The sequence below is a fragment of the Lissotriton vulgaris genome, chromosome 3_2 (genome assembly GCF_964263255.1).
Source record: "Lissotriton vulgaris chromosome 3_2, aLisVul1.2, whole genome shotgun sequence".
Taxonomy (NCBI): domain Eukaryota; kingdom Metazoa; phylum Chordata; class Amphibia; order Caudata; family Salamandridae; genus Lissotriton; species Lissotriton vulgaris.
In genome coordinates, this window is record NC_141690.1 from 119,434,959 (window position 1) to 119,462,739 (window position 27,781).

The 27,781-nt window shown below is 42.9% G+C and overlaps 1 protein-coding gene across 1 annotated transcript in view; it reads left to right on the forward strand.

Moving 5' to 3' along the window:
• Positions 1-27,781, forward strand: part of BOD1L1 (biorientation of chromosomes in cell division 1 like 1) — a 449,046-nt gene that overhangs the window by 91,454 nt on the left and 329,811 nt on the right. The window contains exons 3-4 of the mRNA XM_086964081.1: positions 16,239-16,432; positions 25,866-26,798. Of these exons, the coding sequence (XP_086820207.1) occupies positions 16,239-16,432; positions 25,866-26,798 (1,127 nt within the window). The remainder of the gene's footprint in view (positions 1-16,238; positions 16,433-25,865; positions 26,799-27,781) is intronic.

Here is a 27,781-nt window from a genome sequence, read left to right on the forward strand (position 1 = left end):
TGACTCGGTAGAACCAAGGCACAAGAAAGCAGTGAAACAAAGGTGCAAAACACGCAAAGGGGGCAGGGTAGAAGCACCCTGACCCCCTAGGCCTGCTCAGGGGGTCCCACAAGGACCCCCCGGGCCCGCCAAAAAATAATATTTTTTAAAATATATTATTTTTGAAAAAAATATTTTTTTTTGAAAAATCGCAGGGCAATTCTTCTACCCTGCCTCCTTTTTGAGTTCTACACGTTTGTTTTTCAGCTATCCTGTGCCTCAGTTTACCGAGGCACAAGAAGCCAATCAGCATGCAGCTCGCGCACGCTAAGGTCCGCGCACATGCAAGGAAAGTGCAAGGACGGTGCGCGCACCGTGTCCCGCCTATAGATATATAATTTGAAAAAAGTCAATTTTCTCAACAATTACTGAAGGGATTTTCACCAAATATACAAAAGGCACTTCTGCATACAAGGCTTTTCCATTTTGCCAAGTTTGCAGTAATTCCATTCAGCCGTTCAGGCTGTAGCTGTGCCTAAAGATCCTATGGAAAATTGCATTGGACTCAATTTCACATTCGATCGGCGCCATAGTTATTCCCAATAGAATGTTCGGCATTTCCTATGGTAACTAGGTCCCAACTATATATACCTACTGGCTATCGCCAGTAGGATGTAGGATGTAGGATATATATATATATATATATATATATATATATCTATCCTACTGGCAATAGCCAGTAGGTATACATAGTTGGGACCTACTTAACATAGGAAATGCCGAACATTCTATTGGGAATAACTTTGGCGCCGATCAAATATATATATATTTGGTTTTTGCCTGAACTAAAACAATACTCCTGTAATCTGGATCGGTGTGGCTCGTACTTTGATGAACTGGAGGAGTTACCTGTTGGATGGATGGATATATATATTCCAACAGAAACCGTCTCCTTTCAAATCGGGGTCGGTGCAAATTCCGGGTGTTGATCCCGGCTGTAGATTCAGAGAAATTTCCTTTTCAGCACTTTCCTCCCTAGGAAAAATAGAAACTCTCACTCCAGGGTCCATGTAAATAATATGTTTTTGGCAACGTGTTTCAATCAAACGATCTTCTTCACAATATATATATGAACAAGCTCCTTTCAGGAGTGAAACGCGTCAAGGACGACACCATGTCTTTTTATTTCATCTGTGTGAAATAAATACTTATTTTTCACTGGACAATATCGTTGCTGCTTTTTTTCACCTGATTTAAATGGAAAAGTCACGCTAAGCGCTCCTTACCTGATCTTCTTTTAACTGTGGATTGGTGAAACAGGAACATATATATATATATATATATATATATATATATATATATATATATATATATATATATATATATATATATCCTCCGTTCTCCTGCCACAATCACCTCTGACCTGATCGCGCTGGAAACAGACACGGACCACACTTGGATGCTGGTTAGTTGCGTTTATTCAGCTGTCGCCATATATAATATTCATATTCACAAAGAACTCCCACATAGATTAGCGAAGCGTCAAGCAGGAGACGGACCACCAGATTAGGTAACAATTCTTTTAATCCAGGTTTAACGTTCGTTTCAGGAAATGCATAACGCGTTTCGGGCTGCAAGCCCTTGTTCACATGCACAAGACTGTTTGTTACATTTTTACTTTTATAAGATCATAGACATAGTAAACATACTTTTTACCGCTACATGTGCAAACAAGCTATAAAAATAGTATAAATACTTATATTAGACATAAAATCATTGTCATATATTATGAAGGCAATTAAACTATTACCGGATAAATCCGTTAGTTGCACATATTATTTCAGTTTTATCACATACAGACACCCTTGGTCTCATAAGGGATGCAGAGACTTTTTCTATTTGTATGTCATTATCTTATTTAGGTATGGGCATAGTCCAGTGGATAAAGTGTAAAGTGCTTAATATTAGTGCCAAACAGTGCATGTCCAAAAGTGCAAAAATTCACATAAGTGCTACAATATATTTACAAGAGAAGGAAAAAAGTGCATAATGCCTGATAAAACTACCTGCATTTAGAAATGATTACTCCATGCTAACTACACAAACGGACAATAGTCTCATTTTGTATGATAAAAGCTTGATAAAAAACATTTCATATTATTAACAGGGTTCATCATAAAAAAGTGGTAAAAGGTGATAATACAAACACCCTGTGTCTAAAATTAGTGTTAAAATTAGATATATCAAAAAATTATTTTAGTATTAAATAAATTTACACGGAGGGGTTGATAATTGCATAGATTATGATCCCTGGCTAACAGGGACCCTGACTAGCCAAGGCTATTACAGCAAACATATACCGAAAAGAAAAACCTTGACAGTTGATATTGCACATCCCCTGGTAACAGGGAACCTGACTACCAAGGGTGATATAAATCGTGTTAATTTACAGGAGATCAAAATCAGGAAATGCCACTCTAGGGCCAGCCTACAAAAAAGTGTGTAAGTCCTCAGTGTTGTTGAGGCCATTCGGCCACTTGCTGTCGAATTCCAGAATCATGTTCGATTCGAGCTGTCTGAGCCTCAACCCTCTGTTGCCACCTCTTCGTAGTTTAGGCACTGCCACTACAACAAAGTATGTCAAACAATTAATATCTTTATTGTGTTTGATTTCGAAGTGGCGTACCACTGGGTAACTGGGGTCACTGTGCAGAATTGCATGCAGATGTTGCAGGATCCTAACATGCACCTGCTGCTTGGTGCTGCCAATATAATTAAGACCGCAGGTGGACGTCAGGACATATACTGCAAATTCTGTCTTGCAGGTGTGTTGACCAACAATTCCAATCGCCGTGTCGCTAAAGGGGGTGGTGTAGTGAATTTTGTTTACCCCAAATTTACAGGCACAGCAACTGGCACATTTTTGGAAACCACCTGCAGATTGCAGCCAGTTTGCTTTTTCTTTTAATTCTGGACATGGTTGGCCCAAGACCGCGCCCATATTGTGTGCTCTGCGAAAAGTTACAGTTGGTTTCTGTGTTAAAAAGGACCCCAGGATGTTGTCAGATAAAACAATGGGCCAGTTCCTATTGATGATATTTCTGATTTTGCGCTCCTGGTAACTGAAAGAGGTAATGAATCTGGGGCAAAGTTCAGACTTGTCCTCTGATGAATCAATCAAACTATCTCCTTAACAAGATATATATATATATATATATATATATATATATATATATATATATATATATATATATATATATACATATATACAAACAAGCAAGCTCCTTTCAGGAGTGAAACGCGTCAAGGACGACACCATGTCTTTTTATTTCATCTGTGTGAAATAAATACTTATTTTTCACTGGACATTATCGTTGCTGCTTTTTTTTCACCTGATTTAAAAGGAAAAGTCACGCTAAGGGGTCCTTACCTGATCTTCTTTTCACTGTGGATTGGTGAAATAATTACCTACTGGCGGTCGCCAGTAGGTATATATAGTTAGGATTTCTTTCCTATGGGATTTCTGAAAATTCTATGTCGAATAACTTTGGCGTTTGTGGACGGAATTGGCTGAAATGTTCAGGAAAATGGCACATTTTGTTTCTGAGCAGCCGCTGAAAATATGGGGGGGTTTCGTCAAGGGGGGGCTGAGTAAAAAGGGGGGTCCCAAAACGCGTTGTTCCCATTCATTTTTCCATAGGGCGGTTGGAATCACTTTTAGCTCGAACGGCTGAATGGATTTACACGAAACTTGGCAAAATTGTAGATATGGTTTGCCCGACGTGCCTTTGCTATGTCTCAATATATGTGCTCCATATTAAATATAAATTTATTTCTCAGATTCGTTTTCAAAATTTAAAAGAACTTCTAATATTTTATTGTCAGAAATGTCCTCATTTTCAATCAGGAAATCTACTGATTCTACACATTGAAGAAGTTCATAGTCCCGTGATTCATCAAAGAATTCAGAGTCATTGGGTTCAATATCTGTATGTTTGTTGCTTTCCAGAACAATTTCGATGGTGGTTTTTTTGCTCTCCTTCCATTTTTGTGCTGTTATTTGAATTTAAAAAAAATATATCAGTAGAGATATGGCACTGTTGGGTTTAAGTTCAGACAGGTAACTTAAAGTGCACAACATACTTCAGTTTTTAAAATAACATCTTACCTTTCAAAAAGAAGTTTAAGTTCTCCGTTGAAATGCACTTGAAATGTACTTCAGGAAGTAGTAGTCAAAATGGCTGTTTCTCTCTCTTTCTTTATATATATATTCAGGTACATAACCAATCAAATGTCATGAAATAATAGAAGATAATGAAAGTAGCATTTTAATTGGTTGTCAATTCTAACACTTCATAAGTGTTTTTGTTAGGTAATTTACCTCAGGATATTTAGTCAGGCCTACAGCATAATTTTCTCAATGGAATTCCATCAAATTTGGGTAAATGGTAGGGACTGCTATGTAGTAGGGCCTATTCTATATTTGATGAAAGTGTCTCTAGTGGTTTTTCTGTAAATTACTTTCCCACCTTTTTTTTTGCGAGCGCTCACCGGTACGTGCCCCGGTACGCGAACCGGCAGCATTACGGGAGTCCTCCATTTTGTGTTTCGGTAGAATTGAGACACAAGAAGGACGACAAACAATGTTCGGAATGGGTAGAAGGGGGCACGGTAGACACTTTGTGACCCTGTAGGTTTTCTGAGGGGGGCTTAGGACGGTGATCTATGCAAAAATAAAAAAATAAAATTTGAAAAATTTCGCGGGGGAGCGCACCGGTAAGCGAACCGGGGAGCGTACTTTGTTGAAAAAAAAAAAGGTTAGAAAAAGATAAACGTTTTGAATGATCAGAGGTAGGGAAGCAATGAAAAGAGCTATTGGGTTCTGTGGCTAATTACGGTACTTACAAGTAGGTTCCAATGCACAGTTTTAAATTCAGGAGGAATATTCTATTCCCCTCATCGGAGAAGTGCACACCATCTCTCTCATGTAAGCAGAAACAGATTTATTCACATGTTTCCGTGCTTTCTCAAATTGTGGAAAAAATTGGTTGGACCACTTCCATTTCTGTCATTAGCATATATTGGAATATGCCAAGGCAGTTTGGGGAAAAAGTGTCATCAATTGATGAAAGGTGTCCTTTAAAAGCATTTCCAGACCAACCCCAGTCATAGTCCCAAAATCAATTCCACCACAGTGCACTATTAAGAGGTTAGGGTTTGGCAGATGCATAAAAAAATTATATTACAAACATATAAAATATATTTTTATTTAAAAGAATAATACATTTAACAGTTTTTGATATTTGCAATAAAAAAACATTGAAATTCACTGAAAAAACCATAGGTTATAGACCATATATAGTTAGGGATTAGCATTTACAAAACCTTATTTTACTCACACAAAACCATTGAAATTTGCATATATAGTTAGTTGCACTAACTATATATCGCGCACCCGCAATCCACTGCTGATGATGTCACATATTACATCATTCATGACATGGTCAGTGACATCACTGATGACATCACTGATGACAACTCAAATGACATCACTGACAACATCACTGATGACATCATTCATGTGATAATACGATGAACCTCTTCAGACTCTAATATAACCTTAGATACACTCAGTGTAAACAGACACTCACAGATTGTCACTCATCCATGGAGTTACTCATACACCTAGTCAGTCATGCAAAGAATCAATCACACCTCCATTTCCTCAACTATACAGTTATACACACCTTACTTATTCAAACATAGTCTAACACATATTTACTCTCTTATACAATCACTGATACAAGTTTTCAATGATCCATGCAGCCACTCACACATTCACTGGCTCTTATACACAGTAATTTATATATGTCAACTCTCACATGTACTGTGTTTTACATATGTACTTACTTTGACATGTAGCACTGAGATATCCGTTCACTCACCAATACACTCATACACACAGTCAACCACCCATACAGCTGTTTCCACATGCAGTTTTGAACCCATAGATCTAGTGAATCAACTGTTCACACATGTATGCACAGAGTCACACACCTCCCAGCCACCCCCACACACACACACACTCACTCTCCCATACAAATACTTGGGCAACCAATCAATAACCCATATAGTTACTCATATAGGTACTGATCAACGCATGCAGCACTTTACAGAACAACAGATATAATGATGCACAAATTAAGACCGTTTAATCACTAACCCAGGCACTCAGTGAGACACATTTAATCACTCTCTCATACAGTCAGTCATGCACCTACTAAATCCTTCATCCAGACACTTATACATCCATTCATTCTTCAATATGTAAGACATATTTTAACTTTACAGAAACATAGTCACTGGATGATGTCATCAGTGATGTCACTGAGCATGTCATGAATGATGTAATATGTGACATAATCAGCATCGGATTGCGGGTGCGCGATATATAGTTAGTGCAACTAACTATATATGCGAATTTCCATGGTTTTGTGTGAGTAAAATAAGGTTTTGTAAATGCTAATCCCTAACTATATATGGTCTATAACCTATGGTTTTTTCAGTTAATATATATATATATATATATATATATATATATATATATATATATATATATATATATATATATATATATATATATATATACATTTATACATTTAAAAAACCTTCGAAATTCACTGATAAATCCATAGGTTTCAGGGACGTTATAGTTAGTTGGACATTTGACTCTTATGCAACCAGAGAAATTCGCCAGTTATACTTAGTTGAGCTAACTATAACTTGCGTGCCCGCAATGCTCTGCTAATGACTTCACATATTACATGGTGGGGGGATATATATATATCCCCCCACCATGTAATATGTGAAGTCATTAGCCGTGCATTGCGGGCACGCAAGTTATAGTTAGCTCAACTAAGTATAACTGGCGAATTTCTCTGGTTGCATAAGAGTCAAATGTCCAACTAACTATAACGTCCCTGAAACCTATGGATTTATCAGTGAATTTCGAAGGTTTTTTAAATGTTAATTTCATATTTTAATATTTATAAAAACTATATTTTTTCTAATTGTTTTTTAATATTTTGCAAATCTATTATCCTTTTTTTAACTTTAAAAATGATCTAATGTATATCTTACCCCAAAAATATGTATATCAAATGTTTTTTTGGAGAAAACAACTGTCCCGTACCGGTAGTCTACCACCATCGATCAGCACTCAAGTCCTATCCACCACATTTAAATGATGCTCATTTCGTGTCCGACGGGTTTGTGACACCACGTCCCTCGTAACAACATGTACGTATGAGGTCTCGCCAGCTGCTGCTGTGGTATGCGACTGGTACGCATTACCAAGCGGCGCGTTACATCATGTACGTATGAGGTGGCACCCGCTGCGTGTTCCGAATGCACGCTGAAACGCCCTGTGTTACGTCATAGACGTACAATGACGTGCCGCATACGCCATTCCCTCATTTTATTTGGTCTCAAAACAATAAATAACTTTAAAGTGTATATATGAGCAAGTGACAATTACAAATATTTTAAACAGTTATATATTTCTAACTGTAATAAACTTAGATTATAGTAAATATATTTTCTCAAAATCACATTGGGTGCGATCTCATTGCGCACTGGCTGCGCGATTTCCATGTGACCATAAAAAAATGTTTTAATAGTTTTTTTAGTTCATAACATTTCCCATTGTAACAGTTCGAAAACGCCATCCATTTTAGTCAATATCTGTACTGCATTTCATGAGACACACCTATTCTGCTTAGAGAGCTTTGTTCTAAACTTTTTGCAATATACACATATCTTACACTACACACAACATGCAACCATCATTTTCATCAATATTAATGTTCCTTAAAGTAGCCTTCCACCTGTGATAGCCATACACCTAAAAGTAACATTACCAAACTTTTCTCCAATAACAGAGGTAACATGTTTGCATACGCTGTCCACAGCACAACGTAATATAGAATGACCCAGAGACAGTATCATGCATAGATAATGCTTCTCCCTTCCTCTGCTCGGGCTCTGGTGGCCATATGCACTATCCTGAGCAGACTCGATTATTGTAACGCACTTTTGCTCGAGTCTCCCAGTTTTCTGCTTGATAGGCTTGAAAGAGTCCAGTCAGCAGCGGCCAGAATGCCCTTGGGATGGCCTAGAAGAACATCAGCCTTCGCGGCCTTGGCCGAACTTCACTGGCTTCCCCTCAGGCAGAGAATAAGATTTAAGTCGCTCTGCCTTGTTTTCAAGACCCTTCACGGGCTTGGACCCAGATTACTGCAGGCTAAATTTACCTGGTATTCCCCCGCCAGGGTGCTGCTCTCCTCATCAGCCCGTCTAGTGAGAGTCTCTTGTTTAAAAAAAGTCAGGGCAGGGGGAAGATCTTTCATGGTGGCTGCGGCAAAGCTTTGGAACAGCCTACCTTGTGCGATTAGGCAACTAGATGAACTTTTCCCGTTCAGAAAATCTGTGAAGACCTGTCTGTTCCCTAGGGTTTAAGTGTTGTTCTACAGCTGTCCTTTCGGTCATGTTCATGGATCCCCAGCGCCAAGATGCCTGCTAGGCGACAGTGCGCTTTACAAGCTTTATAAATAAATAAAGATAATGAACACACGGACACAGATAGATAGTGGAAGTGGGTACGGGCACGTCCACTCGACTCCTTTTTATTACCAGGGTGACATATCCAGTGACGTCTGTGCTGGATGCGTGTAGGGACCAGCCTTCAGGGAATGGTTGCCGCTAGCATCAACTACAATAGTAATCATTGGATCACACACAGAGATTCAATATTAAAAGAATCAATAATTTATGCTGCAGTAAGGTAGGGACAATAGATTTGAAATAATACAGAAATAATTCTATTGTAAAAGAACCACAACTTGTGGTATACTGACACACAATCAATAGATTTGAAAAAAATACACAAAAAGATTATATCATAAACGCTCCAACAGTTCTAGTGCACTCACATAGCCACATCAGAAGCATTCAGCATGTGCACAGCCAGCGATAATTCGAGTTGTAAACAGGCCGTACTAGGAGCAATATCTGTTGCCATCAACACTGCATCATCTGCAATAGCGACTCAATCTGAATTATGAACACTGCTGTCTGCAATGTTAGCCACAGAGAGCAGTCGGCAAGGACCCACAGCTACATAAGGGTGATTTGAGCTGCCCAGTTTGTCGTAAGTGAAGCAACAAAAACGCATGCGTGGAGCCTACATTGATACATATGCATGGTGCAGACAGTACGCACTGGAGCAATGTCTTTTCCTACGGGACTACCTCATCTACAATAGCGCCTCGATCTCAATTGTGAACACTGCTGTCTGCAGTGTAGGCCAGAGTGAGAAGTCGGCAAGGCCCCACAGCCACGTGGCATTGACTTGAGCTCTGGAAAAAAACGTGTGCAAAGCCTGCAATGATGCGTAAGAGTGGTGCAGACAGAGTGCACTGGAGCAATGTCTTTTCCTACAGGACTGCATCATCTACAATACCGACTTAATGTCAAATGTGAACACTGAAGTCTGCAGTATAGGCCAGAGAGAGCATTCAGCAAGGGCCCACAGCCACGTGGCATTGACTTGAGCTCTACAGTTTGCAATACGCAAAGCAAAAGAAATGTGTGCAGAACCTGCAATGATGCGTATGAGTGGTGCAGACAGTACGCACTGGAGCAATGTATTTTCCTACAGGACAACCTCATCTACAATAGTGACTCGATCCCAATTGTGAACACTGCTGTCTGCAGTGTAGGCCAGAGAGAGCAGTCAGCAGGGGCACATAGCCAAGTGGCATTGACGTGAGCTCTACAGTTTGCAGTACGCGAAGCAAAAAAAAGTGTGCTGAGCCTGCAGTGATGCATATGAGTGGTGCAGACAGAGCGCACTGGCTCAATGTCTTTTCCTACAGGACTGCATCATCTACAATAGCGACTCAATCTGAATTGTGAACACTACTGTCTGCATTGTTCATAGAAGGCAGTACACACACACACACACACACACAACTATCAATACTTTTTTCTCACTCCCTCTTTACAAAATACAATAACATAAATTACAGAAAACTCTACAATAAATAAATCAAAACAATGCGATTGGGATTTCTTCTGTCCACAGTCTACACCATTCCCTGTTCCTTTGGACTTCCAAGATGAATTTGGTCATTTTACTAAACCTATAAGTCATCTAAAAAACTTCTTCAAGCAAGTGTACTATAGCCTTATAGCCCGGCGTAGCAGGATATACCGGCTATTGAAGGCCCTCTCTAGCATTAAAGGCCCAAGCCGAAGACGAGGGCTTTTAACAAGGGAGAGGGACTTTAATAGCCAGTATAGCCCAGCTACAAAGGGCTATAAGGCTTTTTGAACATTCTACCACAAGAGGGTAGAATGTTATAACAAATAAATCAAAGCCTTAAGGGAGTGCAAGGGTATTAGAATCCCTTCAGGCTCCCTGAAGCCTTTGTTCAGCTGTGAACAAAAAAACTTTGCAATGTTGGAGCTCCAGGCTTATGCAAGCCGTTATAAGCACAGAGCTACTCCATTGTTTTCAATGGCGCTCCCAACATTCCAGTGTTCTAATAAAACAATATTGTGCATGTTTCAATAGACGTTCTAATGACTTAACTACTGGATTCTGTAATTAAACAATCACCACTCAATCTAAATTGTGAACCCTGCGAACCGCAATCTAGACCAGATGCAGTGGTCATGAACACCTCACAGCCACATACCGTTGGATTCTAAAGCATGGAGTTGGTTGCACCTGATCAGAGCGGGTACACAGAAATCATCACAGACTTTGACTTATGACATCCTCAATCATAGAATCGAGACCCCATTTTACTGTTCGCACCTGCTGTAACTAGGTATATTCCACCGACTAGTGTCAACCAAGCTCAAAAATCATGTGCAGCAGTTAGCTATGGAAGCACAGAGTGTGATGCACCTCAACACTCAAACTTCTGAGAAAAGCAAGCCGCTGGTAATATCGGACGTCGTCCATTGTGTGATCAACTTACCGTTCCATTGTTGGGACCTAGAGTTTCTTGCACCTAAGCGAAGGGAGTACCTTCATCTCCACTCTCAGATCCAGTTCTAACATCGTCCATTGAGGGATCAAGACACCGTTCCACTGATGGTACCCAGAGTTGGTTGCGCCTCATCAGAGGGGGTACACAAAAACCATCATACATTTAACTTCTGACATCTTCAATCATAGAAGTAAGACCTTGTTTCACTGTTCGGACCTGCTGTACCGCTGTTTAGTCCAGTAACTGCAGTAAACCATGACTAAAAATCATGTGCAACAGTTAACTACGGAAGCACAGAGTCTAATGCACCTCAACAGAAGGAGTTCTGTGAAAGCAGTCACATAATTCCAGTGGCCCTGCTCATACCTCCGACTAGGTCCCGAAGATCTCCTCAGTGGTTCCTTCTTTTTCTGTGTCTCATTGAATTTATAGTTTAGCTTCTATGGAAATGAGGAAGACTAAACTTGAGGTTACTACTCCACAACACAGACTACAATACCACATAATTACTCTCCACATAATCCCACTCGACATAATTCCTATACACTAAATACCACATCATTTCTATTCACAATTGCACTGCACAGCATACCACATAATTCCACTACACACAGCGTACATCCACTCTACACCACCAGCTAAACCTATTACATTTCAAATGCTTCTGTAACTAGTAGTCACGTTTGCAGAGTGGTGGAGAAAGGGTGCTGGGCCTCCGACCAGCGCTCGGGAATTCCTCTGCATAGAACTTACAGGAGGTACCAGGAGGGCTTCTTGGCCCCCAAAGTCCCTCAGGAGTAAAGTGGATTTCATTCCCAATCCCATAGTCTGCCAGGAGGTGCTGTTGCAGAGTGGTGGAGAAAGGGGGCGTGGCCTCAGAAGACATTTTAGCAATCCTACTGTGTGGGACTTACTGGAAGTAACAAGAGGGGTAGTTGGCCCCCAAGGACATCCTTGGGGGCCTACTACCCCTCCTATTACCGCCAGTAAGTCCCACACAGCAGGATTGCTAAATTCTCATAGCATGTCACGCCCCCTTAACCACCACTATGCAATCACTCTCCCTGGCTCGCTCTTGGATGGGGATTGAAGTCCCCTTCGCTGCTGGGGGGCCTTTGGGGCCAACTAGCCTACCTCTTACCTCCAGTGAGTCCCACACACACTGTGGGGTTGCTGAGAGGTGGACACAGGCCACTTCCCCTTTCTCCACCACTCTGCAAATGTGCCTCCTGGTGTGCTCTTTGTTGGGGGATGAAGTCCACTTTCCTCATGAGGGTCTCTAGGGGCCAACTAGCCCACCACCTACTTCCAAGAAGCCCCACACAACTGGATTGATGAGAGTGGTCAGAGGCCAAGCCCCGTTTTTACACCACTCAGCAAACGTGCAGCCTGCCGCACTGCTGCTCCGGGGATGAAGCCCACTTCTGCCCTGAGGTCCTTGGGTTACAAGAGGACCTCATCGCCATACCATCAGTGCGCCAAGAGGCGCGTTTGTAGAGTGGTGTAAAAAGAGGCGTGGCCTTTGACCACCCCTCTGCAATATCAATGTGTGGGGCTTACTGGAGGTACCTGGTGGGCGCGTTGCCCCCTAAGGAGCCTTAAGATGCGAGGGGACTCAATCCCCCAACCCAAAATGCGCCAAGAGGCGCTTTTGCACAGTGGTACAGGGAGGGGGCGGGGCGGGGCCTCCAGCGAGATTTTATTTCTTCACTTTTTATCTTTTTAGAAGGGGCGCTGTGTGGCTCCCCTTCTCTTACTATTTTTTGGGCCCTGAGGACCCCCTCCCCCACGGCCTTAGCCATTTTTGTTACTTAAAAAAAAACAGGAAGGGGCCGCGTGGCCCCCCTTCCCTGGCCCTCTTTTTGCCTCAGGGACCCCATCCCCCGAGGCCTGGCCGCCTTCTTTTTATAATTTTTATTGGAGGGGGGCTGTGAGGGTAGTGTGCCATCAACTACATCTCAAGCGCTGCATTACCATTTACTGCCAGCCCCTTCCCCCACTCACACTTGGGTACCCGGCAGGGTCCCATTGTGAGTACCCTTTTTCTTTCACTCGCGTGTGGCACACACTCCTCACGCTGCTGCGTATTCCAACCATCAGATGTCCATACATCCCTAGGTCCTGATGAGACCCCATACCACGTAAAGGGGCGAAACGACACCGACAATAAAGAGAAAGCAAACCATTACTCAGTGCATTTCATTGTATTGAGGTGCTGTTCACCATATATATATATATATATATATATATATATATATATATATATATATATATATATATATATATATATATATATAATCGTCTTGTGTGGAAATTTTGTAAAAATGGTCACATTTTACTACTGTTTTAGGTTCCTGTTTTTACTTAGGACACCTCACACAAATGTTCTTTTTTTCTCATTGTATATATCCGTTTCCTTTTTTGAAATATATAAATATAACTGTGTTATACTGAACCATTGGTGTATGTGGTTTCTTCCCCCTCTGACATTACTCAAGTCCTCCACGTTGCGATTGCGCATCCCATTATCAAAATAGATAGTACTATTCCACTGGAACCAATATCATACACATTGTGCACCGGTGTTAAATAAAGTCCCATTCCAAGGCTCATCATGATCAGTATAAAGAATCTCACTCTAGGTTTTACTAAGTCAGTGGACTCCATTCAGAACCTTTCACGCTGTAAAAATATTTTTAGACCAAGTCTTGTCTGCAGCTATCTTATTCCAGGGCGTTTCAAAGTGATCGTTTCATCTCAGCTGTGCTCCTCTCGTTCATAAAAATTAACCAGTAGATTTTATGAGATGCACTTAGAGACATGCAGTCTAAAATAAGTTCACGATTTAAGCTTGTAGCAAGGTTAATCTTAACTGAGATCCAATAGCAGGAGTACCACTTTATTAATGTCTTTTAGATACTTAAGCTAGAATTCTGCATAGCATGGACGATAAGTTTTTTGGAATTAAAACAGAGTAGATGCCTTAAGCCTGTTTTCTCAACATGTAAGCATTTGGTGTTAGCAAAACCCCTAACTCTGGTGGCATAACTAAGAATGAAACAGGTTTATTGCTATAAATGGCAAACGTATCTGACAGGTTTTCTGCCTAGTGAAGCAGTACTAGTAAAAATAGCACCAAGTCTGAATAAAACAGGATCCTGTGTGTTAACAGTTACAACCAGCTGCTGGTGTTGCCGAAGGAAATAACTCCAGGTTATGAGAAGGCTTCCTATTTGAAAAGGTATATGTATGTATATGGTATTTCAAAGATAAGCATAAAAGTCAGCGAGTAAGAGGAGAGGAAGCTGGGTTATGGATATTTACTGCATTGTGATATAGTGTACTTTAAAGAGGTGAATTCTCAACTCTTTCCTAAATTTGAGCAGCAATGGGGTGTTAGATACAGAGGGTTGTCCCTGATCCTAGCAGCATAAATAGAAAAGGCCCACTGTCTTCTTTCTTTCATTTTTTTACACTTCTTCGTCTGATAGTGTCCTGGCTGCAGGTTTGTCAGAATAGAAAAAAGAGATGGTGAATTTGTCTACATTTACAAGATAAGCAAGAGTGCTCGTCATGATAGCTTTGTAAAGGATGCAGCTGGTTTTGAAGAACCTGCGAGCCTGCAAGGAGAGTCAATTGAGTTCCATCAGAAGGGGGTAGTCTGATCATATTTCTTCAGGCCCTGAGTGAGACGTGTTTCCGCGTGTATGACGTTCTAAAGGTTTGCTAGCGTGGCCTCTGGGAGGCCATGGAGTAGGGCATGAAGTAGGGCATTACCATCCTCCAGATGTAAGAGTACGGGCTTGAACAGCACTTCTGAAGTCAATTTCAGGAAGTCTCAGTTTTATTTTCTGTAGAAGAGAGAGCTGATACTATGCTGCATTGTTTTTTGATAGTCCTTGAGGGTCAGGTTGTTATCCAGGGGGAATCCAAGTGACTTAGCATTCTGTAAAAGTTTGGGTTTGAAGCTGTCAAGATTCATGATATTGAGTCAGGTTTGCACTATATTTTGTTTATTGTTCTTGGCAAATAACAGGAATTCTGTTTGGTTGAGCTTCAGGTAGGTGCTAGGCATCCAGATGTGGCTGAAATGCAAGCAGTATTTGAGGTGTTGGATATCTGAAGCAGAGGAGACCTTCAAGCAGAAATGTACATCTGCATATTTACATATCTAGAGGCTGTTGGCTGTAACTTGAAATGTGGTGACAAGAGGCGTGGAATCTCACTAAAGCAATCTAAAGCATATGAATTGTATCTGGGAAGGAGCACATCATTTTTTTATCTAGTTGCCCCTCGTCTACGATATATCTCTTTTTGCCTTGCACAAATTACAATGTGAATGAATCGCAATGCAATTTGTGCGCTACCTGTTGCCTGAAATTGAACCATCCTTGTTTGAACGACTGATCGTTGCTCTTTATATGTTCTGTGTTGATGATGACCTGATACATGAATATGGTCGAAAGGCCTTCGACTCCTTCCTTGGCAAAAAATAAGAGGAAGCATTGAGTGTTTTTTTTTTGTGATTCTACATACCTGTCATACAATTTTTTCCTTTTTTGCCCTATTATTATTTATGTTTACACTATAGTTTGTCCTTGTTATTGACATATGTTTGAGTAACTCTGAGGACCTTTTGTTTTATTATATATTTGTAAAAAAAATACTGTTTTACTAATGAATAATATATATTTTGAGAATTTCTTAATGGTCATGAATTAGCTTATAATTTTTGAATGCGATTAATTAATCCCGGAATCCGTACTTCGCATTGGGACGGCCGTAGTTTCCATTATGGCACCTCTTAAGCTTTGGAATTCCCCTCCAATTGAACTCAGAAATACTAGCTCCCTAGTCAGTTTTAGGAGGAAGTTAAAGGCCTGGCTGTTTCAGGACTATACATTGTGATTGCTTACTGTGTCTCCAGCGCCAAGACACCTCCGGGTATTCGTGCGCTTTTAAAAATTTCATTAACATAAATGTTTCTTCTTTGGACTAGGAACCTGAGCCATGGTAGCATTTATGTTGTCACTGATTAGAGGAGCAAGCAGCTCTTTGTCAATGTTGAAGGGGACAGGAGAAAGTATGGAGCCCTGGGGGATATTTTCTAGATTCTATAAGTAAAGTGGATGATGTAAGTACTTTTGACCATTTTAATTCATAAAACGTGACATTGCAATATGTATATACTCTTTTTAGCTCAGGAATGCTGGAGTCTGGTATCGACAGAATTATTTCTCAGGTTGTGGATCCGAAGATCAACCAAATGTTCAAACCTCAGGTAGAAAAGGCTGTCCATGAGTTTTTGAACACAGTAAATACCGGCGAAGAAGCAAGTGTGAGCACCATCCAAAATGAGGAAAACAACGATTCATTAGGAGCTACTCAACAAGGTAAGGTAGCCTTTTTTTTGTTTTGTTTACTGTAACCAGAATCAAATTCCCTTTTTATGAATGCAAGCTGCTGTAAGGGTTGGCATGTAGTGTATTGCTGACGTTTTCAATAGCTGAGGGCATAAAACATTACTAAGGTATGGTGTTCCAGAGTGGCTTTTTCATTCGTCCTAAAGTAAGCAATACATAGTGATTTTTCGAGGGAAGTGGGCCCTTTAGTTGCCAAGCAGCCAGTGTAGCATATTTTTACAAACAACTTAGTGAGCATTAATCCATTGGAGTCACCTAACTTTGGTTGTCTTAAAGAAATGCTTATGTTTGAAAGTGGTTTATTATTAGTGGTAAATATGCATCTACCACTGGCATAAGGCCACTAACACGGTCTAGGGCTCAGTATAGGACTCAATGAATTATTCCCATGCTCAACCCTTGGTAGCTTGGCTGCGAGCAGGCCGACTTAATTTAGGAGACAGGTATGTAAAGAATTTAAAAACACCAATTCAGTAAATTATTAAGACAACACACAATAAAAATCCCCCACTCATTTATAACAAGCATTTGCAATGCAATGGTCTCGGCATCATTAATGGTAGAGCTATTGGCATTGCTCATGAGATTTTTTTTTCTTTAAATCACAAATAAATGGCATTGTCATTAAAAATGCCAATACACAACACTCTGCACTCAACAGCACACAATGCTCTGCACACTCACTCCTCTGCACTCACTCCTCTGCACTCACTCCTCTGCACTCACTCCTCTGCACTCACTCCTCTGCACTCACTCCTCTGCACTCACTCCTCTGCACTCACTACTCTGCACTCACTACTCTGCACTCAGCACACACTACTCTGCACTCACTACTCTGCACTCACTACTCTGCACTCAGCACACACTACTCTGCACTCACTACTCTGCACTCACTACTCTGCACTCACTACTCTGCACTCACTACTCTGCACTCACTGCTCTGCACTCACTGCTCTGCACTCACTGCTCTGCACTCACTGCTCTGCACTCACTACTCTGCACTCACTACTCTGCACTCACTACTCTGCACTCACTACTCTGCACTCACTACTCTGCACTCACTACTCTGCACTCACTACTCTGCACTCACTACTCTGCACTCACTACTCTGCACTCACTACTCTACTTCAACTGACTACCTGTGCTTAGTGTACACTGGAGCTACTAATTAAGCACAGTATAGAAGGCTATTTCCGGTGCGAAGCCCTATTTAGTATCCCTTGCGTGGAGGACTTCCATCTATGTCCAGGATAGCACAGGTACAGCTGGTAACACATGCCCCCTAGTAGTCAGGGGCCGCTTAGATCATGCTACTGAGAAATAGCACCTCTATAAAGGCTGCCACACGACCCTCGCCATAATAGATACTAAGCTGGATCAAGGAGCTCCCAAAATTGGCGATAGGAAACCTCAGGACAACACCACACCCTGGGAGGTGCACCAGGAGTCTAAAGGTTACTCAGGTACAACACAACGCTGTACCATGACAAACCAGAGGAGCAGTGTTAAACTTATTTTACTAACAAATAGAGGAACTGGTACAACCTTAGCCTGAGCCTGGACAGCAATGAAAAAAACTGAAGGAGAAGGTCCCTAGAAGACTCCTATGTTAAATTGCTCCAGAAGTGGCTTACCAGCTGTAGAGCGAACTCCGAAGTAATTCTCTTGGTCGGGTTGAAACACCGACACGTATAATGATATTAATTAAAAGCATATTGACATAAAGGGGGGCACTGGGCCTTACATACCCAACAGTGACCTCAAACACACTATGCCATGATGACTTACTAGAGTACAGGAGAAAGATGAGGATACCAGCCAAATAATATACCCATTTCTAACTTGACACTAAGCTACAGCTGAAAAGTACAAGCCAAGAATGTGAAGCCATAGACAAACCTGTATGTGGTAGCTTGGAAGACTATTATCAATGGTATGCAAGAGAGCTGTGCTAGTGCGCTCATGAACTCGAGGGCTCAAATGAGAGGAACAAACTGAAACTGGAGGGTATACAAAATATACAGGGTACAGGATAGTCCATTGAGACTTACAGTATAAGAATATTTAGGAATAGAAGCAAGGGTCGAAGAAAAGGATAGTTTCCAATGTATATGTCTAATGAACCACTTGGACCCTCCAACGCAGACCGGAAATTGTTCTGCTAGATAATCAGATGGTGCTGTAATTATTCGATATATATCCTGAATATTTTGATCGTAAGCATGTCATTAGCTGCCCAAAGGTTGTAGACACACGTGGTCTGGAGGGAATACAATAGGCCTAGTTGCCCCCCAGTGCCTCTGCTCCATTAAAACGCGAGAGGCCTGCCCCAGTGACAGCTTCTACTTTGCATTACATACATTTACAATACTTCACTGCGCAATCCCACGCAGGGAGCATTAGACGTGTGACGAGACATAAACATGCCTATAATACATAGCGACACGCTCTTTTGGAAGGCCAGCGCTTAGGCATGCTTGATTCGGGACCATGATGGCGTTTTGCACCCTTGACACTTAATTCCTCGTTCCTGACTCTAATCACATCCGCTCCTGCATAAAGGATGCTAAGTTTCCAAATGAACATTCCACGCTTCGAAGAAGACGTACATTTCGCCACTCCAAGAAAGACAAGCAGCGTCCTACACAGTCCAGAAGCACGCCAAGGCGGGGGGGTCTGTGCTCAAAGGGGGCTGATTATTATGACAGATTGTCAATCACTGACATATCACTGCCTCGTTTGTTATTGCAGTCTGCATCTTGGTCTTTAATAAGAGGCGCCTAATACCTTGGAACAATACTTCCGATTCCCTAAACATGGGAAATCTTGTTTCCTTGTCAAAACTGTGAGTACTATCCATGCGAGAGTCGGACCTATTGCAAGCCTCCTGAAATAGTGAGCCGTTACCATATGCGGCCTTTCCGATCATGCGACTCTGAAGCCTTAGAGGCTGGCGGTTGCCCTACTGCGAGCTGCGAAGGCTCTCAAATGTTAAATGTACACACACCATGTAGCGAAAACCAAAACACTGGAACAGTGCCAACCGGTGCTAAAACGCGTGGCACATACTGCCGGACCCCCTGCCCGGAGCCCGAAAACCCTGCTAAATCACTCAGCCCCAGTTGCTTGACGGGGCCAAAATTGCAACTACCGCCCGTGTAGGCCTCCCAAAGTGGATATTTTACCACTGAAACATATTAGATGCACGGAAGTGACCGTTTAACGTTCTCACCAGGCTTCGAACCCGTGACCGCTGGTCCCATCGTACTTCGGCAGCAACGCTTACTACCATGAGCCCTATTTAAGCTAACATGGGAGCTGTTGTACCTCAGGAGGTGCCCGCGGCCCGGCCCCTGCAACACCCAAGCCCTTCTCAGCGCTGGTCGTGACTAGGCAATACTGCAACCTACGCACCAAACCAGGAATAAATAATCACACTCGGATTGGACCCCAGATGAGGCATCACACTATAATTTTGTCCAACACCGGGGTGGCGCAAGAAATTCTACAGAACAAATAACCGGCACCAGGGAGGACGCAGGCTATGTACGACCCAAACGAAAGCCACGTAGCACCTATGTGCTGTTAAAGACAACGCCATGTTAGCCATCCCTGCTACCATGACATATGCAATAAGTCCCGTTCAGGAAACACTTGTGTTCAACCCCATGTGATTGATAGGCTCCCTGGTAACAGCAGACCTGCCGTACTGCATGGACCCTTCATAATTTGCCGAGTTTACACGAAGACGGGGACCAATCCCTCTCCCCCGGGGACAAAACTAGAAGGGGGAGGGGGCACAGGCAGCGACAGAACACGCCTCAAAGCTTTCCCAACCAGAGAAGTAACAGTGGGCGCGCAGCAGGAGCTTAGCGCACCATGGTCCCCTACACCCGCGGAAAACTGGAAAGACGATAATGAAAAGGGGGGGGAGGGGGAGGGGTAGAACACACGAGCTGGAAAATCACACACACCCCATCAGCGCTAAGCACTTCGGAACAGCTCGCTGCAACCTGGTCTTCGACTAGATGGCACCCATAGTATACTGGCCATACCTGCTTACTAAGGCGAAGCCCAATAGCGATCAGGCCTGCAAATTTCACAAGCCAGAGAGGAGCACTCGTAGCAAATATGCAAATTAAATGGGGCCACATGGAGAGGGTGGTGAGAAGGTATGCGCGTATCTGGGTGACCAAACCAGCTCTAGTGTACTACCGCGACCGGCATAACTAATCGCGTCCTAAAGATAGAAATACCATGCGTATTGCAGCGCTACGACGCCCTATACCGGTCTCACAAACCACTGCCATAAGCCCCCAGGAATTTCTGTACCACGTGCTAAGGCTCACAATGCGAGCCAGGGGAGCTTTGTGGAAGGCGCCCGTGGGAAGAGGCAGCACGAGCCCTGGCTCGGAGGAAACCTGGGGAGGCACTGGCGCAGGACTGGGCGCATTGTGCTCTACCCCCCAACATCCCGCTCGCCATCGGAAAAGCCAGCCTGCAGGTAGTAGTGTCTGAATCGGGCCTAAAACACGCCTCACAGGGGCCTCCTCCCGCCACGACTCTTATGACGTACCAGACTGGGCCACGGGCCGCCACATAGGTTAACCATTTAAACACCATCTTTCCCCCTATCGCATAACAGCGCAAAACCGCTATGCCCTTAACATATCCAGGCCATTACTAACTTGCATGCCGGAGGAGAAAGTGCAGGAGCGAATGCTGACACCCATATGCACGCCATCCTGTCAATCTTCACCCCTGGCCATCGCTAGACGCTCGCGTAAAAGCCCCCCGGGCAGGCAGCATGCGGCTCTAATAGTCCCGAGACACCACGCCGATCGTGGACCCCACGCGGCGAGTGTGCTGCGGCCGGAAGTCAGGCACGGTCGCCTGTGACGGGGCGGGGCCATGTCCAGACCGGAAGAGGAGGCAGGCGGAGTGAAATGCGTCTCGCGCCCGGGGCTCCTGTGAGCGGTGTGGAGCCCTGGGCAGGAGGTTGGGCGCCGCGTGCTGAGCAGAGTCCCCGACATTGGCCAGGTAAGTTCCAAAAGGCTGGGGGGGGGGGCTTGGTGCACTTGTGTGTCTGCGTGTGCGTGTATGCTCGTGTGTGTATGTAAGAGTGCGACGGTGACGGCGGGGGGGGCCTCGGTGCACTTGTGTGTGTGTGCGCACGTGTGTGTATGTGTCAGGGGTGGTGTCTCTGTATGTATGTATGTGCGTGCGTGGGCGCTTGTGTGTGTGTGTGTATGCGCATGCGTGTGTGGTGCTTGCGCTTCCCAGGAGACAGCGCCTGGCCACAGCGCGCGTTCCAGTTACAAATCGCCTGGAAGGATGCGCGTGGCCGGGACTGTCTCCTGGGAAGCATAGTCGCTAACAAAAGATCTCGGCGGAGACGCGCTTCCGCGCGTTGACGCCGAGAACTAAAAATGGAGAATATCGGCGGAGACGCGCTTCCGCGCGTTGACGCCGAGACCTAAAAATGGAGAATATTTTTATCTTTACAATTACACCAAAACGACAAGAAGCCAATGTAGGGAACTGGAGATATGAATTTTTAAAGAAATACCCCTTTATAGTCAAGAAAAACGTTATTCAATTGCGTATTTTAGATGATCATAAAAGCACACAAAACACACAATTAATTACACCAAAAAGGTATAAAAGGAGAGACAAATAATTTCAACTCTCCGATGACTCTGTGTACTTATAGTTTTCCCCCCACACTATGTGTAGTATTCCCCATAACAAAAGGTGCCCCATTTGGAGGGTTTACGATCTGAGCATGTGTAGTGTTCAAGCCACCTTTATGATGCGGGGGCCCTGAATGATCTGGTGAGGGGGATGCTGCTCTTTGATGTAAAGAACCAGCCTGAGCTATACTATTTTGGATCTTAGGATGATGTGCTTGTCCACTTACAGGATTGCTTCCAAGGTGATTACCCACTATACCCATCCCCCTGCTAGACAGTGTGTTCTTATCTCTGCATTGGGAGCTGGGGAAATACTAGTAACAAGCCCTTCCAGCTTTATTAATCTCACTTCTAGTGAGAGTTTTTGTGTCAATGGATCCAGCAAAGCTGATACTGTTGACTCTAACCTCTTCCAGAACACCTCCTCCTGCAAAAATGGAGGCATTCCAGTCATCACAGCGGACTTGGGCACTATACTGGGCCCCTGGCTATAATCATTGTCGACAATCTTGATTTATTTTCTGAGGCCCTTGCCCTTCCTCTTCTTAGGTGACGGCTCATGGCTGTTGCCTTGACTTATTTTTGCCCTTTGACCCCTGGTAGTTACATTGGGCCTTGTTTGTCTATCTACTATCTCTGATACTCCCGTAGATTCAGGGTCTGCTTCTGTGGATTTCAGCAAGTTAGGTTGAATAGAGGAGTCTTCAGGGTTGATTTGCAGTAAGGGTTCAATGGGTGCTGGTCGATTTCAATGAGAGCTGGGGCTTTAGCGAAAATCTCCGCTCAGTGAGTTCAATCTCATGTATAAGTGCTGATTCAGTCCTTAATACAAAAGCATCCAATGTCCCTACGACTCCCTGTCCAGTGCCAAGCTTGCATTTACTCATTGTGGAGGTCCCTCTATGTAATCACAAGAGTAACAATATCACTTTTAGCACAATACCTTACAGAGCAAGGCTAAAGACGTCCAGAATTCCAAGTTCTCAATAATATGGCCCAGCTCTGGTCTCGGACGGGCGCAGACTGGCCTGCCCTTGGCCCGGGCTTCTCCTGCGCGCATCCCACGCTGTGGGTGCCCTGGGTGGCTTAAAAGCACCTCCTGGCGTGAAGCGGGACTGTTTGCGATGTCCTCGCCACAAAGCTACCTGGGAGCTGTAGTTCCTGCTCCCAGGCAATGCGTGGTGTCTGGCGGTTCTCCGCTCCCAGTTCCTGGCCCCCCAAGCTGGCGGTGAGGCAAATTAAAGGTGAGTATGGGCTCCTCTTTATAGTGCTTAAAAGCCTATAGCCCCACTCTGGGACATCTAGTCGAGCTTGACCAGGCCAATGATGGAGCCCTGCACGGTTACATCAAGCAGGAGGCCTCAGTCCAAATTTTACCTTCAGACTTAGAAACGTTTCTGGAGCTATTTCATCCGAGGTCACTTGACGCTCTCCAACAGTTTGGATTTGGAGAGGGTTTGCCGGCTTGACTTTCAAGGAGATCCCGGTAAAACTCTGGAGCTTTTCAGTGGGACGAACCTGGAATCCAGGCAGGGTCGTGGCTGAAGGTGGCTGGCTTGGGTCTCATGGTTGAGTCATTCCCCTTATGGAGCTAATTTCCAAAGTTGCTCCAAACTTGTGCAAACTTCTGGAGCTTCTTCCTGACGTTCCTCTTTAGGGTCCACAGGGTCCAAAACACAATCTAAGTGTCTGGAAGTTCCAAGATGTTTCTTGAAAGGTTGTGACCACAATTCCCACAATGCACCTGGACAAAACCCTTAAACGTCCACTGCACACTCTCCATTCAGGGGACTCTTGGTGATGGACTCTGTTAACCTGTAGCTTGCAGGGAGTCCACTCTTTAATCCTTTTGAACCGGGATACATCCATAGGGCTGTAGTTCCAGATAGTGCAGCAGGTGCAATCTGTCAGAATGAAGGGCCTGGTGGTGCAAATCAAATTTCCAGTTTGGCAATATTTCTTCTTTTCTTAGTTTCAAGCAGCATATCTGAGAGGCTTTGCACCTCTTACATATTTATTCAGTGTTCTCTGGGGCCAAGCAGTCGAGTACTACTGTCCAATGAGGTGCAAGGCAACAGCCCAGACCATGACCACTTTTTCGAATGTGGCATATTCTTATCCCAGAAAGCATCATTTCTCCAAGATTCAGCTAAACCAAACTCCATTGTGGCTCATTTCTAAAGCTCTACTCTCTCAAACACCTGCAGATTCCTTCCTTAAGCCTGTTATCTGGCTGGGTCAGAGGGGATGGGTGTTAGTAGCCTTAGCATTTCCTCCGTGACCTATTCCTCCTTTGAAGTCTCATGCTTTTAAGACCCCTCCCCCAGCTCTGGCATTTCTGTGTAGCAAAGACCTCTGCAGCAGATAGCGTCTACCACTTCATCAAAGCAGCCTGACTAATTCTGGTAACTCTGACCAATCGGGGAAGAGAGTAGAAAGGCTTAATTATGACTTGCAGATAAGAAATTCGTATAACTTATTTTCTGTACAATTTAGGATAAATTCATCAATGGCATATTGCTGGATTTATCACTACCATTCTTCTAAGTCTTTGAAGGATGTTTCATTTAATTCCTAGCTACATTTAGGCGTCCATAAGCTATTTCAGTGTTATCCTATGTGGCTATGTATCTACAATTGGGAAAATGAAATGTGCAATTTCTCCATCACCAGGGCATACAAAACATCTTTATAAGGGCCCTGCTTTTAGTTTAATCTCCCCCACCCCTGGGACACCTAGGGAGACCCTGGGGGTACCTAATATGTAAACGCTAATGTAGATTATCACTTTTTAAGTGCCCCTGCCAGAGGGTCGAGTTTGGGCACAATTTACATTTAAAAGCAGTGCTGCGGAGCATGACTGATTTTAAAACAACCTCAGGCACTCAGCAGTGCACACATGCAAGTGCCACAAAGGCTGCTGGCCTCTAAACATCCATGCCCTATTATGTAATAGGGTCTCATAGGTAGTTTCAATACCCCTGCCCTATTATCTACTAAGGACTTATAGGGTAGGTCATGCTAATTATAGGTGTAGCCTAACACATATTGTGCAAACCTAATGCATATGTATGTTTACACTTGTGTTTTCAACATAGCACTGGCTTGGGCTTGTCCGCAGAGCCCAGGGTACAGTCCGAGTCAGTTACCACCAGTATCCTTCAGCAAAAAATGGGGGTTTACAGGACACACAGGATCACTTTGCAACAGCTGAAAAGACATTGTGTATTTGTGGCCTTTTTATCTCTTCTCAACCGAAATGTTACCAGCAAAGATATGAGAAAAAGACAAATCTAAAGATCTTTTTATCAAGACAACATTTAAAGCAAGCTAAAACGGGATGTTGGTGTCTTTGAAAAAGGTTTGTTCAGACTGCATGGTTGAAGAAAAGGAACTTTAGCAGTAAGTCATCTTGTAAATTCAAGCTCACCTTGCATATTTATAGCCCTTAAATGTATGTTTGCTTTAGGATTTCAGGTGCCAGGGCTTTGAAAACACCCTCTTTTAATAGATTCTTAAATTCTACATTTGAGAGAGGATTATGGCGATTGATGTTAACTATTTTAATGTGAATGAGGCCCAAGAAGAGGTCCCTGAATGTCTAATAATTTGTAGAGTTGGAGTTCATACTGCATTAGATGTTTTAGTACGCCTATCCTTTTGTTGCATTCTTATTAAAACAAATGTGTGCCTTATATGTTTTTTTAAAGGTTTGTCTACGGCTGGCCCTAGCGGGAATGTAGCAAGTGATGCAATGTCTATTTTGGAAACAATAAGCTCTCTGAATCAAGAGGCATGTGCAGCACGGTCTTCAACAGAAACCCCAGTATTAAAAGGCACTGAAAGAGCATCCAGGAAACTTCTTCCTCAACATAATTTTGAATCAACTATAGAAAAAGATCACAGCTCTGAAGAAGCACAAGAGAAAAGAGATTCACAGGAAAAATCTAGCCCTGAACCTCAAGTAGGAGGAGGAGATACAATATTGAATCATGAAGAATTGCGTGATGCCCCATGCACAAATGAGGAAATCATGAATCTAATGAAAGATACAGGGAGTGGGAGTCTTTCAAGTGGAGAGGGTATGGTCGAGAATGCAGAGAAGAGTAAAATAACAGATAAAAATGAGGAACGAAAAACTAAAATGATTGATAAAAGTGATGAAAGGAAAGTAAAATTGATTGAAAAAAGTGATGAGAAGAAAGTTAATGTCATTGAAAAGAGTAAGGAACTAAATTTGAACGAAAATGATAAAAGCGATGATTCAAGAGTGAAGTCCTCTAAAGAACCTGATAAAAGTGAAGGGCAAAAGGCTAAAGAAATTGATATGAGTGAAGAGCAGATTTCTAAATTATTTGATAAATGTGAGGACCAAAAAGCTAAGAAAATGGAGAAAAGTGACAAAAAACTTGACATTCTTGAAAAAGACAAGAAAGAAGACAAACAGGAAAATAAGACTGACAAGAAAGATGAGAAACGGGAAAATAAAACCGAGAAGAAGATAGATAATTCAAAGAAAAATGATGATCGCTTAAAATCAAAGGAAGAAAGGGCATGGAAAGAGAGAGAGGTAGATTCTCGAAAACACACAGCTTATGACCGACCCAGCAGCAGATACAGAGTCTCTCAAGTTTTAAAAGAAGGTAAGACCCCATTCTGTTCTTGGCCTGTTTTGTTTGGTCAAGCCTAATCATTTTATACAGCAGTTGGAAAGAATAAGGGCCTTCATGTGAGAGCCCTACCTCAGTATTGTCCAATTTTGTTTGCCCTATTCCTAGTTATATATTTTGAAAAGATTTGTTAAAGAGATTTATTGGAATTGAATTCTTGTAAGTAAAGACTTAGGAAAATTAATTGGAGCAGTGTAAACAATGTCCAGCATGCTCAAATAGTAGATCCTTACAAGTCCTTATTCATTTTGGTTGTTGTTGTTGACTAGCAACAAGATTTGCATTGCACATTTTAAATTTTATTCATAACTGTTTGCGCGCTATTGTTGCTACATCATACCTTCCTTTTTCTATTTTGAAATTCCATACATCGATATGCAGTTGACACGTGTTTTATCCTATCACTGATACGCAGTGGGCTTTCTCAAGGCTGGAGAAACATTTGTTATATGATTATATTAGATCTGGCATTTCTTGGCGTGATTACCCCTGACTATTTGCCTCTGCCTCCTCTATTTTTGATGCTGTGATGGATTTAGTTTTACTGGTTAGATGCTTTGGGCACTTTACCACTGCTGATCAGTGTCAAAGTGCAAGTGTGTGACAAAGTGCCCTCTTTCTTGCATGGTATGCCCCCACTTTTTGCTTATTTTGCTGATGTGCTTCGACTGAGTGTGCCCTGGGCTCCTATCAATCAGGTACCCAGGGCCTGTGTTCCTTCCCTAAAACTGCATTGAAGCCTAAACCCAATTGGCATCTCTGGCCCCAGGTAAGCCCCTGGTAAATGGAACCACAGGTACCGAGGGTACTGTGACCAGAGAAGGCCCCTAAGGGCTGCAGCACTTATTTTGCCACCCTTAGAGGCCCTGTACCCTGACACACACACACTGCCTTTGCAGGCTGCCTGTCTTGGTGCAGAACAAAGTGAGGAGTTGACATTGCACACATCCCTGTGT